Source organism: Lates calcarifer, linkage group LG15 (genome assembly GCF_001640805.2).
Source record: "Lates calcarifer isolate ASB-BC8 linkage group LG15, TLL_Latcal_v3, whole genome shotgun sequence".
Lineage (NCBI taxonomy): Eukaryota > Metazoa > Chordata > Actinopteri > Centropomidae > Lates > Lates calcarifer.
In genome coordinates, this window is record NC_066847.1 from 1,991,525 (window position 1) to 2,007,850 (window position 16,326).

The following is a 16,326-nucleotide window of genomic DNA, read 5'->3' on the forward strand; positions in this document are numbered from 1 at the left end:
GTCCCGTCAGTCACGTTTGTGTCGTAGCAGTTTAGCTGTTAGTGCTAAGTCTTTGTGTGACCAGTCTGCCTGTGCTAGGCTAGGCTAACCTGTGGATGGGGGAGCAGCTTGTAACTGCCTCTTGTTTTGTCCTCCCTCCCCCCTTTTTCTCCACAGCATGTGGGGTGCAGAGAAACAGAATGCGGAGATGGTTAACTGCATCTCCAATTTTGCTGCTAACCTGAGGTGAATGACATGTTAGCATCTAGTGCTGCGCAGCTCTGCCATGCCTTTTATCTGTCAAGTTATTCTGCTGCTCGCCGGCTCAGTCACGAGCCAAAATAACCCAAAGAAATTACAGAATAGATGCAGTTACATGACAAACATGATATCAAACCACTGTGTCTTTCCATTTGTGTTGGATGTGATGCCAGTTGTTGCTCTGCTCTGTCTGTGCTTCATTTCTCTTTCAGTTCCGCTGAAGAAAAAGCACTTTTTTTCCCCTCCAGATTATCAGTTTACTCGTGTGGTTGTAAGAGTTTTCATGGCACCTTAAAGCTCAGATCTGAAGCTCTTTGGAAGTGTCACCAACAAAGAGGAAGACGCTCCAGTGTGACGGTGACAGCGTCTCGTTAGGTTCTGGAATGAAAGGAGTCTCTCGGTGCTGCTTTCAGTCCCAAACGCTGAACCAGTGCGCAGCTGTGCACCACCGACATGCTTACTGCATTAAAATTTTACTCTTCAGCCATTTAGCTGTCACTCTTAGGTGACAGTCAAACATAAGCTTTAATTCCTCAGATACATGTAGGCCTGAAATGCCTTTAGTAGCATGACTAAAAAGAATAAATTAGACGTAGCTTAGCTGTCAAAGCTGCTTATTTAGATTCAGATAACATTAAATGAAATACAGTTTGGTATTAGATGATCAGTTAATAGCTTCACTCTCTTGGGTCCCGTCTTATTGCAGTGATCTCTGGTATACAAACTGAAATAAACATTTAACATTTGACAAGCCCCTTAATGCTGAGATCCTTTACAGTCACAGCTACTGGTGTGTCTAAAACTGATTTAAGAGACTGTGCAACTGCTCAGGAACTGAAGATAAAAAATAACAGAAGTGTGTTTAAAGAAGACACTTGAATAATGGCAGCTGTCAACAGAGAGATGCTTATTTGTTTCTCTGTCTGACAATCTGAAGATTGTCCATGAAAATATGATAATAGGTTGTTTGTTATTGTATACAACAGCTGTGACTCCGGGGGGCTGAGCATCTTTATGAAAGCAGTGTATAGTTACCACTCACCACCAGCTGATACACAGCAGAACTCTTCTTCGCCTTGTAAATGTTAACAAATGGCCGTCCAGATTGTCTGAAATCCCTCAGCAAACAGATCGACTGAAACCACTTTCTCTGTGAGGTGTAACGATCCAACCACTGATTCTCTGCTGAGAGAAGTAGCAGGGTGCAGTCATATCACCAGTAACCACTACATTTTGATTATTGATCCATCTATTTATCATTGAACCTATGAATAGAAATACTCATCATGTTCCTAAAGTCTAAAATGGCATCTTGTTCCAACCAACCGTCCAAACCCAAATAAAAACTGGATATTTACAGTATAAAACAAATGTCACTCTGATCTGTAGATAAAAAATGAGTTGCATCTGTACTTCACATCACTACATTCTGAATGTCTGTTGTGCTTTAAAAAAGCCAAGACGTTCCTGAAGTGAACAGTGATTGTAAATGTTATCGTGCAGCCCAGATGTCGGTTGTGGCAGAGTTTCAGGGCCCTCGGGTCTGACACCAGAGCACCAGGCGGCTTTTGCTTTGTTTGTGTGTGAGGGATCAGAAAGACAGAATCTCTGTCACTGAAAACAAGCGAGCACCACAGAAATGTGGGAAGCTTTCCCAGCACGCCAAACTGTTCTCTCGGCAGAACGGAAAATCGTGCCGTCCTAGGACAGCAGGGGCAGGCGTGGGCACTTCTGCAGCCCAGACTGCTCTGGTTTGTTTTTGATTTCATCGCGCCGTGGCCTCATGGCGAGCGAACAAGCCCCTCCAATCACACGGTGATTGACGGTTTGGCAGCGAGCCTCGCCTTCGCTGTCGGCCACACTTTTCCTCGCCGCAGGCTCCACGAGGAAATGATTTCTGTCATCTTACCCTCTCTCATTCCCCTTTTTAATCATTCTTCTGCCACCACTTCCGTCTATCTGCTTATTTCCTGCTCTTTTGTCAGGCTCAGTTTAATTCGGCGTACACCTGTTGACTCTCATCTTCTCCCTCACTCCCTCAATCTAAATGTTAATGTCACGGCTGCCCCCTAAACCACCTCCCTGCAGCGCCTCGCTTTCAGCTTCAACTTGTCTGTTTGTATAGAAGCGCTCTCCGGATGCCGCTTGTTGTTTGTCATTGTTTGTTTCCTCACTGAGTCCATGTGTTATCAGCAGACGTGGCCTCCATTTGGGACACTTTAACAGGAAACGAACACAGCAACTTTTAGGGAGGGCATCAGTGTTGTTTTGTCCATTTGCATCATCCATTTACGTAGCTACAAATCTAACTGTGGAGCGCACAGGATGGATAAAATGTTTTATTGGAGGCTGAAGTTTTTCCTACTGCTTGCCTCACTTTACTCTTGTTTTTTGCCCACAAAAACACTTTGTCTCTCTCAGTCTGTCTCTCCTCTCGCTCTCTTCGCTTTCTCTCAGCTGTGGTTAAAAAAAAAACACTTGCAGACAGTGCACACATTGCTAAATTGCTTACAGGACACACTGTTTGTCGGCAGGGCACAATGCACACGTGCTATCAGCGGCTGTTCAGTAAAACCTCCCCGGACGAACCAGTGTTTTCCCAGACGACAGATTAGAAAGCACAGGAACACGGAAGATAAAATTTGATTTAGCACAAAGTGTAGAAGTCATTACAGTGATATAAGATGGTCACAGGTATTTTTCAAGAGCTGGGTATCGAGGTATTATCAGGCTGATCCTCACAAACAGCTCCTGTAAATTCTCAAATAAAAAACAGGCATTAAAGGAAAAACTAAATCGCAGTCACAGAGGAGTATTAGCAGGTCAAACCATGATGATCTAATGACGATGAGTCTAATGAGTCTAATAGAATTTTCAGTATATTCCTTTAATGACTGAGAGCCCTGCACTGAGAGTCCCCACCACCCTGATCTAGTTTTAGAGCCAGAGACAAAGAGTTCAGGTTTATTGGTGCTGACTGTAAATATGCGTTGCGTGTGGACAGCTATCAAATTTGTGTCAGCACAGGCTTTAACGCTTCCTGCCGTACCCAGCTCTCTAACAACAGCTGTTTGACTGGCCTCCGCCGCACTGTCTCCCTGCTGTTTTAGCTTTTTAAACTTGCTTGTCTCTTTTTCCACCTCCCTCCACAGCTTGGCCTCTCAGTCCAACTTGCTCTTTGGCAGGGAGGAGGGCCTCTGCTGGTACTGTACTTTCTACACCTCAGTCACACAGATACAGCACGCTGCTTTCCCAAAATATCTGCTGCACAGAGGAACCTCAGCTCAGCCTCTAACTGTAAATCTACTGCACCATGAAGAAAAGACAGATTCACATGAATTATTCAAGATGTATCAAACTACATTTCTAATGAGAAAAGTGGCAGTTTAAAGGTTAAATGACACCTACATATAACGCAATATTAAAACAAGTTATGGACTTCATCCTGTGTTTCTGTCACCTTGTGGTGCTCATTGTGTGGTACTTTTACTTCCTTAAAGGATCTGAATACTTCTCCAATCACTGAAAGTCACAACAACAGAAACTAACTAACTGATAGAGGCAGAGATGTTCCAGCAGCTCCTGTAAAATCACTCTTTTTGTTAATGGAGTCTTTGGGAGATTAATAAGAAACAGATGAAGTCAAAATAATGGCCTACATTTCCCACGATGCAGCCACTGATGCTTCAGTGAATGTTCCTTTGCAGTTTGCTGTTCCTCAGAGAAGCAGAGCATTTTGGGAAACGTGGCTGTATCTCACCGCACCACACTGTAACCAAGTGTCTGCTTCTGGCTGCGCTCGCTGTGTTGTTAGCACTCGGGGGTAGTCTGCCGCTCTCGCCTTCATCACTGTCACCGGCCCGCTGACTCAGCCATTTTCACTCGCCGTAGCAACGGCACCCCTGTGGCACTGCCATCCATCTACCTGCACCGGCCCGAGCCACGACGTGCAGGTATAATGAAGTGGGTACGGTGGGAGACGGAGTGAGCCTCGCCGCCGCCAGGGGATTTCTAAATGTGTGTGTGTGAGCTGCAGTAGAGGGGGGAAGGAGCATTTGTATGTCAGACAGCAAGAGTACATGAGTTTAAGAGTGTGTGTGTGTGTGTGTGTGACAGGAGGAGGAGGACAGTGAGCACACTGAGTGCCGCAGACCCAGATCGCCTGAAGGAGTGCTATCTTAAATTCCCCTCTCAGTCTGCCAGTAATTGAGGGAATATTAGAGATACAGTGCTGCAGATGGCTCATGATATGACATATTAGAACACACCCGAGGGGCGAAACGCAGTAATTGGGGGCTTCAAATTCAGATCGACCGTGTCGGGCTGGGGAAAAGAGAGAGAGAGAGAGGGAAGGAGCACAATCTGAAAAATCCTGACGACGTCGTCAAAGGAGCGAGCCACAGTGCAGCGTCAACAGCCGGTGTCTGGCTCAGTGACAGGTTCGACTCAGCCTCCAGCCAGCGGAGGAGGAGGAGGAGTGTGAGGGTGGAGGGACTGATCAAAGAGCTGTGGCAGGTAGAAGTACTGACACAGATGTAAGCTCTCTGGCACATGATTCTTGTCCCGAGCATCTCAGGGCGTGTGCACAGAAATCACGTTGAGTCTGAGGAGAAGATGTTTTTCTGCTGTGATAGCTCAGAGTTCCTCACAGTGCCATAAAAGTGCAGATTCAGTCTCAGTGGTATCTGTAGGCGAACGCTGACAGAAACACGGGCCGTTGTGGTCTTTGGGTGCTCTGCTGTTTTTGGTCTGAACATGGACCCTCACTGAACGTGCAGGAACAATCTGTAGATATGTGTAGAACAGCATCCAACGATTGGTGCATGGAGCGCAGGCCGCTAACTTCATCAATCAATCCACACCGAGCTCTGAATGAGCTCCTCCTGTCAGAGAGGAAATCAGAGGAGTCACTAACTCAGTTTAATGATTAGGTCAGGATCTTGGTTTAAGCACCAAGAAATCACAGCCTTAGGTTCATTTGAGTCTCTGAGTTAAAGTTGTGACCCTCTTCCAGTAAATCTGTGATGCAGTTTGTCTCCACTGAGACGTGATCTGATCCAACCATGTTAAAGAATGACAAAGGTTCCTCCGGGCAGAGGGAGCAGACAGAAACAGAAACGTACTGACGCTCACACTCATCTGTTTCTACATCTGCTGTGGCGTAAATATCAGAGAAGGTAACCCACAGCAGAGAGAGGCGAGCTCTTCATAAGGACTGCCTGAAAACCCTCTCACCTGGCGGCTTGAACGTTACCCGAGCGACCGACTTTACGAGCTCCTGATTTGCTTGTGACTGTGCAATGTGAATGAACCGAATAGAAAATGCAACGGTGTTTTGGCTGCATGGCTTATGGACTGTGCTTTTATGTGACCTAAAATGTAGTCCTGTTTGTTTTGTGTGTCCTTGTGCTCCATGTGCTGAGGGCCACCCAAGCCTACGTTTGCCTGGTTTATAGCACTGGCTGGATGTCTCTGGTCTTAAACGGCGAGCTCATCATAGAGAAAGTTTCTGTTGATTCATTTGTTGTCGACCATCCCCTGAAGTTTTGGCTGAACTCTTTGTTTCTATCCCTGCGAGCTGTTGTCTAATGAAGGTCTGCTCTCATGTAACATTCGAGGAAAATACAGGTGGTGGTGTAACTATGTCTCTAACTTAGTCTCTGTCTGTCCTCTTCTTTCTTTCTCTGTCTCCAGGCCGGTGAGCCACATACCTCAGGGCGCCGCGCTGACAGTCAACACAAACCCCAACATCAACATCAAGTCCGAACCCGTCTCACCAAACCGCGACCGCAGCACTCCCAGCTCCACCAGCGGTGCCGGGGCAGGTGGAGGCGGAGGAGGCCAGGGACAAGTCCAGGGACAAGGTCTGGTGTCGGTGGCCTATCCTGGCACCCTGCGCCTGGAAGCGGGAGGTCAGGGCCGCTCGCCCGTCGACAGCCTCAGTAGCAACGGCAGCTCGTACGAGGGCAGCGACCGGGATGACGGCACCCAGGGTCGAGCCGGGGGTCCGGACTTCCACCACCAGGCTGGTGCCGGGGCCCAGCAGCCCACCATGGTCCTCCTGCGGCCCTCGTCAGCTGAGCCACAGGAGCAGGACGGGACCAACGTCAAGAGAATGAGACTGGACACCTGGGTCACATAAAGAGATGAGCGCAGAGAGATGGATGGACAGATGGAGGATGGAGGATGGAGATGTGTACTTGTGGCTTGTGTACATGCCCCCACCAGCCCCGACGCCCCCAGTCTCCCTCCCTGTGCACACACACACACACACACACATTATTATACCCGCCATCGACCCCACAACCGACTGTCCACACAGGAAACGCTGACCTCACATACATACAGACACAACACAAGCATGCTAACACACTCTCATGTTGCACGTGTGGACACTGACGCACACTTGTACGGCAACGTGCATACACATCTGAACTCTAATGTACTGTCACACACACACACACACACACACACACACACAAAACCCTGAGGGGTTAAGCCACCAAACCAGGGACTGTTTGTCAAAATAATTACATTGATGGACTTTATTCAGCTGTGTTTGAATAGAAGTGAATGAGTTTTTAATCAGGCCACAGCGGCAGGTAAAACCCTGAATTCGGACTCTTCACCTGACGGTCTCTGGCAGAGCAGACAGACCCACCAGCCTCGGTGGTATGCTCCCACTCTCATGTCCTTACTGTCTGTTGATCCACAGTAAGTCTGGTCGAACACGACAGCGCTGTGCTGAGTCGGTGCCACCAGGTGAGTCCACATCTTTGTACGCGTTGGTCCAACCACGGTTGTATCCCTGTCCCTCTAGATTCTTGTTTCTCTAAGAGCCTGGGCCGTTCAGCTCTTTTTAAAGCGTGGAGTTTTGTCCTTCTGTCTTGACTGTCGATCTTTAGCGTTTGGATTCTTTCGGTTTTGAATATGGAGACACTAAAAGAAAAAAAGCTCGCCTCCCTCCCCCAGCCGAGCCGGCGACCACGTCGGCAGGCCGGCACTTTGGCCCCTGTACAAGACTGATGACGCCGAGGTTTTTATTTAATCAGAACCGTGCAGACTAGCTGTAAAAACGAGGAACATGATTTGTTACCGAGGTAAAAGACTGCTTTTCTTTGAATCAGGGACGAGCTGCAACAGCTCAACGACACATGACGCAGATACTCCTAGTTTAGCCCACGTCGTGTCAACTGCAGATGCTGAGAATGGCATGTGTGTGTGTGTGTGTTTGGTGTGTGTGTGTGTGTGTGTATACGGGTTTGTTACCTCAACTGGTTGTTTTTTTGTTTTGTTTTTTTAAACAAAGTAATTTGGGCAAATATTCATTCTCAATTTCATCCTTGAACACACCTGCCCCGCACACGGCAGAAATTATTTTTGTGAAGCGACTCGTTTTGAATCGATAGCTGATGTTCAAAGGGGGAGAATCGTGAGGTACCATGTATATAAGCAATCTGTAACCTTTGTGGCTTTTGTGTGACAGGGATAAGGTGTTCTGAAGGTTAAAAACATAGATCATATACAAGTATATATTTAAACAGCTTCAGGCGGTAGCAAGGGCAGCTCTGCACCTGGGGCAGGAGACTACACCAGACGACAGGGATTGTATATATGAAGCATATAATCGGCAGGATATCCCTCAACAAAACCGAAAAAAAAGCAAACAGGTTGATTCTCAGCGGATCGGTCTCTTTTTTATTATTATTATTTATGCGTGTAATATAAAGTGTAATATGTCCACGAGCCAAGAGAGGGTGCTGTAGAGGCAGAAAGGGAAGACGTAGCCGTGGTGACTCAGACTGTTTTGAGTGAACAATTGTTAGGACTCTGTCACTGATGGAGTGCACTTTACCTTACCTTAACCCCTCCCACCCCCCTGACACCTGAACACACCTGACACACACACACACACACACACACATACTGTACACACACACTAGGGTTAGACTGATACACCTGGCTGGCCTCAAGGCTTTAGAAAAAAAATCTAATAATCAGCAACTGAAGACACAATTTTGCACTTTTTATTTAAAGCTCCAAATGTTATTTTGTTGTAGTTAATTTTAAATAATTTATTACTGTGCATCAACCAATCAGAGCTCCTGTTACAGCCTCTGTGGGCGTGACAGGTGCTTTTTTGTGTCACAGTAGCAGCCTGTTTGAAATCTTCTTGAATTAATCTTTTTTTTTTTTTAAAGTTTAACCATAAACATTAAAGCAGAAAAAAAACATTAAATGTAAGATAAAATAATAGAAATGAGTAAATATAATAACAAAAGGTTCAATTTAAAAACCTTTGTTAAAAGAAGTATTTTGCAAATGTTTTCAAAACTTCATTAAAGTTCAAGTCATCCTTCATTTTAAAAGACTAATGACACAGAAATCACTGGAACATTTAATGAACCTTTTATAATGTAAAAACATTTGACAGATATAATCACTACTTATTGTTAAGTCATTTACTGGCATATCAAAGCTTTGAGTATTTGCAGCTTCGGTAAAAAAAACAAACATATCAGTCGAACTCTAGACGACTCGTACAGACAGTTTACAGTACGATTAAGCGAGCCAAGGATGTCCCCTGTCCTCTGTTACCTTTTCCTATTCTTAAAAGCCATGAGTCTAAATGTAACGGATCTCTCCTCCGCCTGTCACTGGTTGGCTGTAGTTTTATATGCGGAGAGGTAAAACGACTATGAAGGTAAAGGAACTGTGAAGGATGTCATTTTTGTATCTTTAAAAGTGGCAAAGGGGTGATTTAGGGTTTAGTGGGGAGATTTCTGAAAACATAGCGGTCAAGAGTGCAAATTCATGTATTTATTTTTCCTAAAAGCACTCTCAGCCTTCATCCATTTGCTTGTTAAAAGCTTTGGAGGCAGAGTTTAGATATCGTTTGTCGCTAAGCCGGAGGTTTCAGAACCAGTCTTGATCTTTTAATGACTACCTCCCAAATCCAACGCAGACTTGTCGACTTTGGGTTTTACCACATCCAGCCACCACATCCTTCTCATGGGCAGGCCCTCCTCACCTCCCTCTCACCCCTGTCACTCACTCACCCAGTTTGTTTTTTTCCTCCTCTTCTGGAAGCTTAATCTCACCACGACACACACACACACACACACACACACACACACACATGCAGAGACATCTCATTACACACTCCTTTTCTGTTTACTCCGTCCAGACAGCGGGTGTCAGCGCTGGAATGACAACAAGTCAAATTATTTTCGGGTCATTTCCGCGGGTAAACACAAACCCCCCAGCCCCCAGCCTCATCACACACTACCCCCATCATCCTCACTTCATCTCTGATTTCTCATTTTCTTTCTCTCCGTCTGTCGCTCACTCGCAAACACTCATCCACTCTCTGACAAGTCTGAGTGTCAATATTGCTTCTCTGAGCGTGTGGCAGAGTGAACATAAATCCCCCAGAGTGTAAACACTTTGACTGTTAAGACTGTTGTGCCCTGAGCTTTGAACAAAAAAAGAAAACACTCAACCCCGCGTTGAAGGCCGCAAGCCATAGGTTGATCCAAAAACAAAACAAAATGGCATCCTTTGAAGCAGGAGGTTGGTTTGTCAGTGGGAGAGTGAGAGCTCTAATGAAGCACTGATACGTTCTTTAGAACAACACTAGGGGTCGCTGTAAGCCCAAAACAGAAAGACAATCGAGCTGAGAAATAGTTTTAAGAACCTGCATCCCCCCGGAAAAAAAAGACACTTGCTCCTGTATAATGATGTTTAGAAGTCTCACTCACTTTCCAGTGTTAATTTGTGCTGGTGACAGTCTGTTTTAATTGTTCTCTGAGAATTGATATTATTATTATTATTATTATCATCATCATTACCACAGCTTTCACTGATGGTAGCTGTCATGATGATATAGAAATCTGCGTTTTCTTTTTTTGTGTAGGTTAGGCATCTTGTTTTATTTGGAATTTGATTTTATTTTATTATATAAAAATATTCTATAAATATATTTTGTTTTCTCTTTTTGGGATTTGTTTTCTTTTTTCTTCAAAAAGGGTGTTACTAATGTTGCACGATTTTTATGACATGAAACAAACAACACAAGCGTAGTGATGTTAGTACATGTGTGGCTGTGGACGGAGGCGCTGAACGAGTCGACTGCGACAAACCGCTTCAATGCTGCAACTTTTGAGTCCAATGTACAAACCTCTTAGTCCACACATGGTAACATGAAGGGGGGAGGGGGGCGCAGTGTGACACGTCTAACTTATTTCTGACCAGACATAATGATGTCAATGCATGGGCGTTTCAAAATAAGAGAAGAGTGAATCATGTTATAGGAAATAAAATGTAATATTGACACAAATATACATCACACATTTAAGAAAAAAAATGAAATTGAAGAAAAAAAGTTTAAAATAAATTATAGCTAATATATTGTGTTCGGCTAGTCTGCTTTTTTGTTGTAAAGATAATTTTTTTGTTGTTTTTGGAGAATGATATACAATTTGTGTATATTTTCATAAATAAAGTATGCACTGATATGTTATTACAAATTCTATACTGCTTTTACAAAAAAAAGTGTTTGTTATTGTACCAAAGTATCCATTGGTCCCCTCTTACCCTCCTCCCCTTTTTGCGTATGTTTTACCGTATTTTATATATTAAATAGACAAGTTGACCTACAGAGAAGTCCGAGTCTGTGTCGTTCATTGAGTTAATGTGTCTCTCTGTGACAGCAGTACCGTGTTGTCTCCACTAGATGTCACTCTAACATTTGGTGTGTTGCAGGTGAGGAGCTGCAGTCTGAAGCTGCCAGTGGGCCCAGAGGGAGAATCAGAAAAGGTACATTCTCTGTTTTCACTGAGATCGTTTTGATATTTGTGGCGTTTTGAGAGCTAAATCTACATTAAAACATTCACTCAGTTGGTAACATGCTTCCTTACATCTGGACAATACGATTTATAAGCTGGGGCGTCTCTCTGCTTCTGTTTCAGTCTGTTGTGACATGTTTTACCTCTAGCAAAGAGTTGGAGCCCCTGTGGTTCGGATGCTGCACTCGGCCATATTGAGATTTCTGTAATATTTTGATTAATTGATCAGCTATAGTACCTTCCCCTCCTCGTCCACAGCGGACAGAAACAGCTGACAGTCTGAAGATGAATCCTGTGAAGCCATCGGAGGTAAATCTGTGATTTCTGGATGTATAAATAAAGAACTAACCCTGGAGATGGGGTCTTGTGGTTGAAGTGAAGCCATTCAGCATAAAACACAACCTGCCTACACACATACATAGCAAGGCTCGTGTGCAGGATTTTTAAAATAGTTCTTAAGAAGTCCATTTTGAATACATAAAAATATTTTTATTCATGATAAGAAGTTTGTTTCCTGGAGATAAATCACTTGAAAACACTTTGTCCTGTTACCTCAACATAAGTTATTATTCCTTCATCTCAACATCAGGTGTCAAAACTCAGAATCAAAGCACAATTATTTTGTGGTAATGGGTAAACAAAGCTTTGCAGTACGTGTCAGGGATGAATTATTATTTTGTGATCACAGGAAAACAGTGTATGTCAACTTTAATTACCCTGAGGAACAAAAAAGGAGAAATAATTACGAGCAGCTATTCACACACAGCAGTTTGTCTAAGTCTATTTTTATGTTACACTGAACAACAAAGACAAACTGAGTGAACAGGAAACAGGTTGAAGCTGTTTCTGTGGGCACTGTGAGGTTGTTTCACCACAGACCAGATTGTGAAGTTGTCCTTCATGCAGCATGAAGCATGAAGCTAGGATGTGTGTGGAGAAAACGTGCTTTATGTACTGTGAGATAACACAGTGTTAAGTGTTTAACACAGTGATAACACCAGTTTATGGTTTTAAAGAAGGGAAGAAATTTAAAGAAGTGAAGTTGGACTGGGTGATTCTCACGCGAATCTTCACCCAAACTGCCCACAACCGAGTGTGGTGACCGCAGGCTGTCAGCTGGTCGGGGCAGCTGGTTTGTCCACAGCAGCCGTCGGACTCACGTCTCAGACAGACACACACTCTTGGCTCAACAGGCCGCTAATAATAACCACACACACTCTCGTACAGCTCAGTCAGACATCCAGTTAGACAGTCCAGACATTGTCTGTCAAACACTCACCCCTTTTCCTGCTGCTGTGGATTTTCCTGTGGATGATCTTATCTCTCTGCACTTCAGGGTGTGAAGCTGCTTCACTGTGACTCAAACACATGGAAACATATCTAGAGTTGATTTATTTTCCAGTGTGATTGTGCAATATTTTTAAAAGCTTAGAATCAGCATTACTGTAAGGAACAGACCTAAAGATAGTTCACATGTTTCTGTTCAGTTCTGTATATGTTAATATTCACAGGTGCAGTTTGTGTGAATAACTATTGTGGTCGCAGACAGACAGAGAAGTGGGATGTGGTCGTGACTCATCACCTTCCTCTTTGTCTTCCTCTGTGTCTCCTGTGTTCATGGGTGTGGCCTGAAACATGTAATTTAATTTCCTCACACTAATTAGATTACATGTGGGCATCTGCTGGCAGACACACACTAACAGAGGAAGTAAGATAAGTCTCTGCCTGCACCACATTTACATCTGATCAGGGTCACTCATTAAAAAACATCACAGTTTAATTTATATCAAATTCACTGTTTTTAGAAGTTGGCATAAAGACTGAACTCCTGGTTTAGATTACACCCATTGGAAACCTCTCAGAGGGTTTCAGGTGATGCAATGATGTGCAACTGCTAAATGTTAAGTAGCACTTCAATTTAGTGACATGACATCAGTCAGTGATAGTGGAACTACTTCTTTCCTTGCTCCTGTATTAGTGATAAAAGGTGAAAACGATGCCTTTTTTGCTTTTTTCATACACAAGACAGTTTCAGTGTGAAACCCTCGTCAGTCTTGAGGTTTTGATAAGAATCATGTTTTCCATCTCTTCATGCATTCATGTTCCTGTATTTGTGGTATCATCTCCTTATTTGATCTAAGATCCTCTCTGCCTTTTCTCAGCAGAGGTTTGTCAAATGGAAATGATCCTTTCTAAAGTGGTTCGTCTAATTAAAGCTGTTAAAGAAATGCAGTAATGCTGTGTTTATCTCACTGAACCCCCCTGTATAACTCTGAAGGTCAAAGCAGGCGCCAAGTGATTCTTTTATCTTCATATCAAACCAAATAAAACCCTGACCTCCAAGAGCGAGTGACCGTCTGAATGGTGACACAGCAGCAGCCCTAAAACAGATGACGGTGAACTCAAACATCCAGGTCACAGCCCCTGCTAATATTGTTCTCATGAAGGATTACAGTCTTTATTTTCTATTCCCAAACTGACCTGCAGCTGTCCTGAACAGATTGCACACTGCAGTGCAACCTCTGCTCTATTTTAACACAGGCTGGTGACTGATGACTTGATAGCTAGGATTTGATCGCACTGTAATACAGTCAGATGCCTTGAGCTCTGTAGTCACAGTGACACACACTAAACAACACAGTGTTTAAAACATGTGAAACCAATCTGAATTCCACCTCCTTTCTCTCTGTGGTCAGAGGGAAACCCAGGTTAAAAAATACTATACATTGTAATAAAAAGGATGTTAAGATAAAGGTATTGTTATAAATAAACGATGCAAAGATTAGTTCATGAATTTGTACATTTAAAAGGATGTAGGTGTGAAGTTTGAAATACTCTGGTTTTATTGTGAGGAGACTGAAAGAGGAAGTGGTGTTTGAGAATCTGTGCATTACTGCTTTATTAGCTGAGGTGGGTTTGATCTCAGGAAAGTGCGGGAAGAGAGGAGGAAGTGAGAGCGCGTTGACGTAAAGTTTTGCGCAAAAAAAAAAAAAAAAAAAAACCGAAAAAAGAAGGTGTTTTAGCTAATCTGCTCCGACAGCTCACTTGTTTTATTATATCCATATTTTCTGGAGCACCGCGAGGTATTTCCATCAGAGACTTGTCCTACAGGTGTTCACGTGCGTGTATTAGCTTCACGTGTTAATGTAAACTCGTTATTTTATCAGCATTCATTAGCAAAGTGAATGGGCTTTTAGCCGCTGTTTAGCTAACCCATGTTTTATCAGAAAGCGCTCAGAGTCCACGCGGGAGAACTGGTAACACCTGCGGAGACTACGCCATCTTTGGAGACCGACAGGCTGGTAAAAGCGTCAGCTTGGACCCAGAAATCATAATCAAGGTACCACTCTTTATTTTACTGCTCATTGGATGAATCGAACAGTTTTGTGCGCTCAGCTGATTTAAAATGTGACTGAACTCAGTGTTCATAAATGGTCTGACCAAACACTTTCTGATGCATTATGTGTTGACATAAACTGTGTGAGAGGTGGTGAAGGACAAAGCTGCAATCAAGTTACCAGTCTCCATAAAAACATATTAAAGGGAAAGGCCATGAAACCACAACAGTCTACTTCGTCTTCTCTCAGTGTACTAAGAGGTGTTGCTCAGGTCATTGTGAAATTATTAATTGTCACATCATTTTTGGACCATTATCACTACAATATTTCTATATTGATGTTAGTATGGCTGCACGATTATGGCCAAAACGATACACGTGATTATTTTGAGATCACAGTCATTCATTGATTCAAAGGATGAAATATTTTTATTGCACTTTCACCTTCAAGCACTGTGTTCATGTTGTGTTACACTCCCTTATTCTCACTTCATCTCTGAAAAGCAAAATCTAAATAAAACTATTGAGCCAAACTGGAACAACAGAGCAGTGGTTTCACTCTGTGTTTATTGGACGCAGACCTGTGGCTGTTAGCGATGTTATTCCTCTCGGCCGAGTGTTTTCATTGTACTGCAGTTTGTTGTTTCAGATGAGGTGAATAAGTTGGTTGTTTAATATCACTCAACTCAAATCCTAAATAGCTCCAATCAGCAGTTTTTAGGGACTGGTTCGTCGCCTTCTGTTCCAGACATTAGATTTTTGTTTTATCTGTCTGCTCCTTGTTGCTGCAGGATGCAGGACTTGCTGCTCAGTGGCACCATTTGTTTACTGGTGCAGTTCTGTTTCAGCTCATATGTCCATTCATGCCTTTCCTGATGTAATAGGGATCTAAAGTGGGAAAACCCAGTGGACTTCTCCTTCTCAGTCCAGCTCTGCAGCTCCTCCATCATTCACACCAATGACATGAGGAGTAAATCAATGCAGGCGGGATGACGGATGGCAGATGGCTATCGGAGCACATGTGCACACACCACCACAAAGAGCTAAAAGAGGTTTACGTCTCTCTTAATGGACTCGTACAAACACACCTCCCCCCGTGTTAATAAACAGCGGTTAAAAGCCATTGGTCACGGCTTGACCAGTGGAGCGTAGTGATACTCAATGTGTCCTCAGCAGTATCTGTGCTTTTGCTGCATTTTCGACTCCAATTTTATTTAATCCATTAAAATGGATGCCTTTTGTAGCACAAACTTATGGTGCCAAGACATGAGGATGCATTGCTGTTGCAGTTTGTAAGTAATTCAAACATCAGAACAATCCGAACCATCAGAAATGCCCCTCAAAAAGAAGTAGATGGACGGTCAAATGTCAAAAAATCTGGTCTGGTTTTCCTAGTCAATTGTAATTTGCCAAAAGCTTATTCTAGCTGTGCTGATCAGTCACCGCAAACACAATACTTTATTAGCAGCTATGCCAAGTTTTGTGGTAACCAGGGAGCTTGTTAGTGAGAACTTGGCACACAGACCCGTGTTGTTGACGGTTGGTTTGACCCTCGGTAACAGGGTTTTACTGCGTTACATTGCCAAGGAATAAAATGATTCATGCAGCCATCAAAAGATACTCCCAACTTCCAAGATGATTTAGTGGTAGCTACTAATTTGTGCCAAATGTCTTCAAATCTGAGCAGTGTGCCAGACTAACTTTTAACTACACCAACACTTCAGGTTCCCTTTATGCTCACAGGTTTGTTTTAAATTTAGCCGTATCAGTTGAAGCCAAACTCCATTAATTAACATCTTAACTGAAACAATGCTATAGTGCATATATGAGGATGATGTGAAAGAAAAGTTGGTGGATTTTTGTCCTTAAAAACAGTTAGTAATTTTTCACATTTATTTGATT

General features: G+C 43.5%; 1 protein-coding gene across 12 annotated transcripts in view; it reads left to right on the forward strand.

Annotated features, from left to right (window-relative positions):
* mef2d (myocyte enhancer factor 2d) overlaps positions 1 to 10,905 on the forward strand; it is an 81,027-nt gene extending 70,122 nt beyond the window's left edge. For 6 of the 12 annotated variants that reach the window (XM_018678678.2, XM_018678683.2, XM_018678684.2 and 3 more), the window contains 3 exons: positions 157 to 225; positions 3,393 to 3,443; positions 5,935 to 10,905. In XM_018678678.2, coding sequence (XP_018534194.1) covers positions 157 to 225; positions 3,393 to 3,443; positions 5,935 to 6,382 — 568 coding nt within the window. In that variant the 3' untranslated portion in view covers positions 6,383 to 10,905. Of the gene's footprint in view, positions 1 to 156; positions 230 to 3,392; positions 3,444 to 5,934 lie in introns of those variants that run through there. The other 6 variants (XM_051075783.1, XM_018678687.2, XM_018678686.2 and 3 more) reach the window with 4 other exon arrangements.
* The last annotated feature ends 5,421 nt before the right edge of the window (positions 10,906 to 16,326 follow it).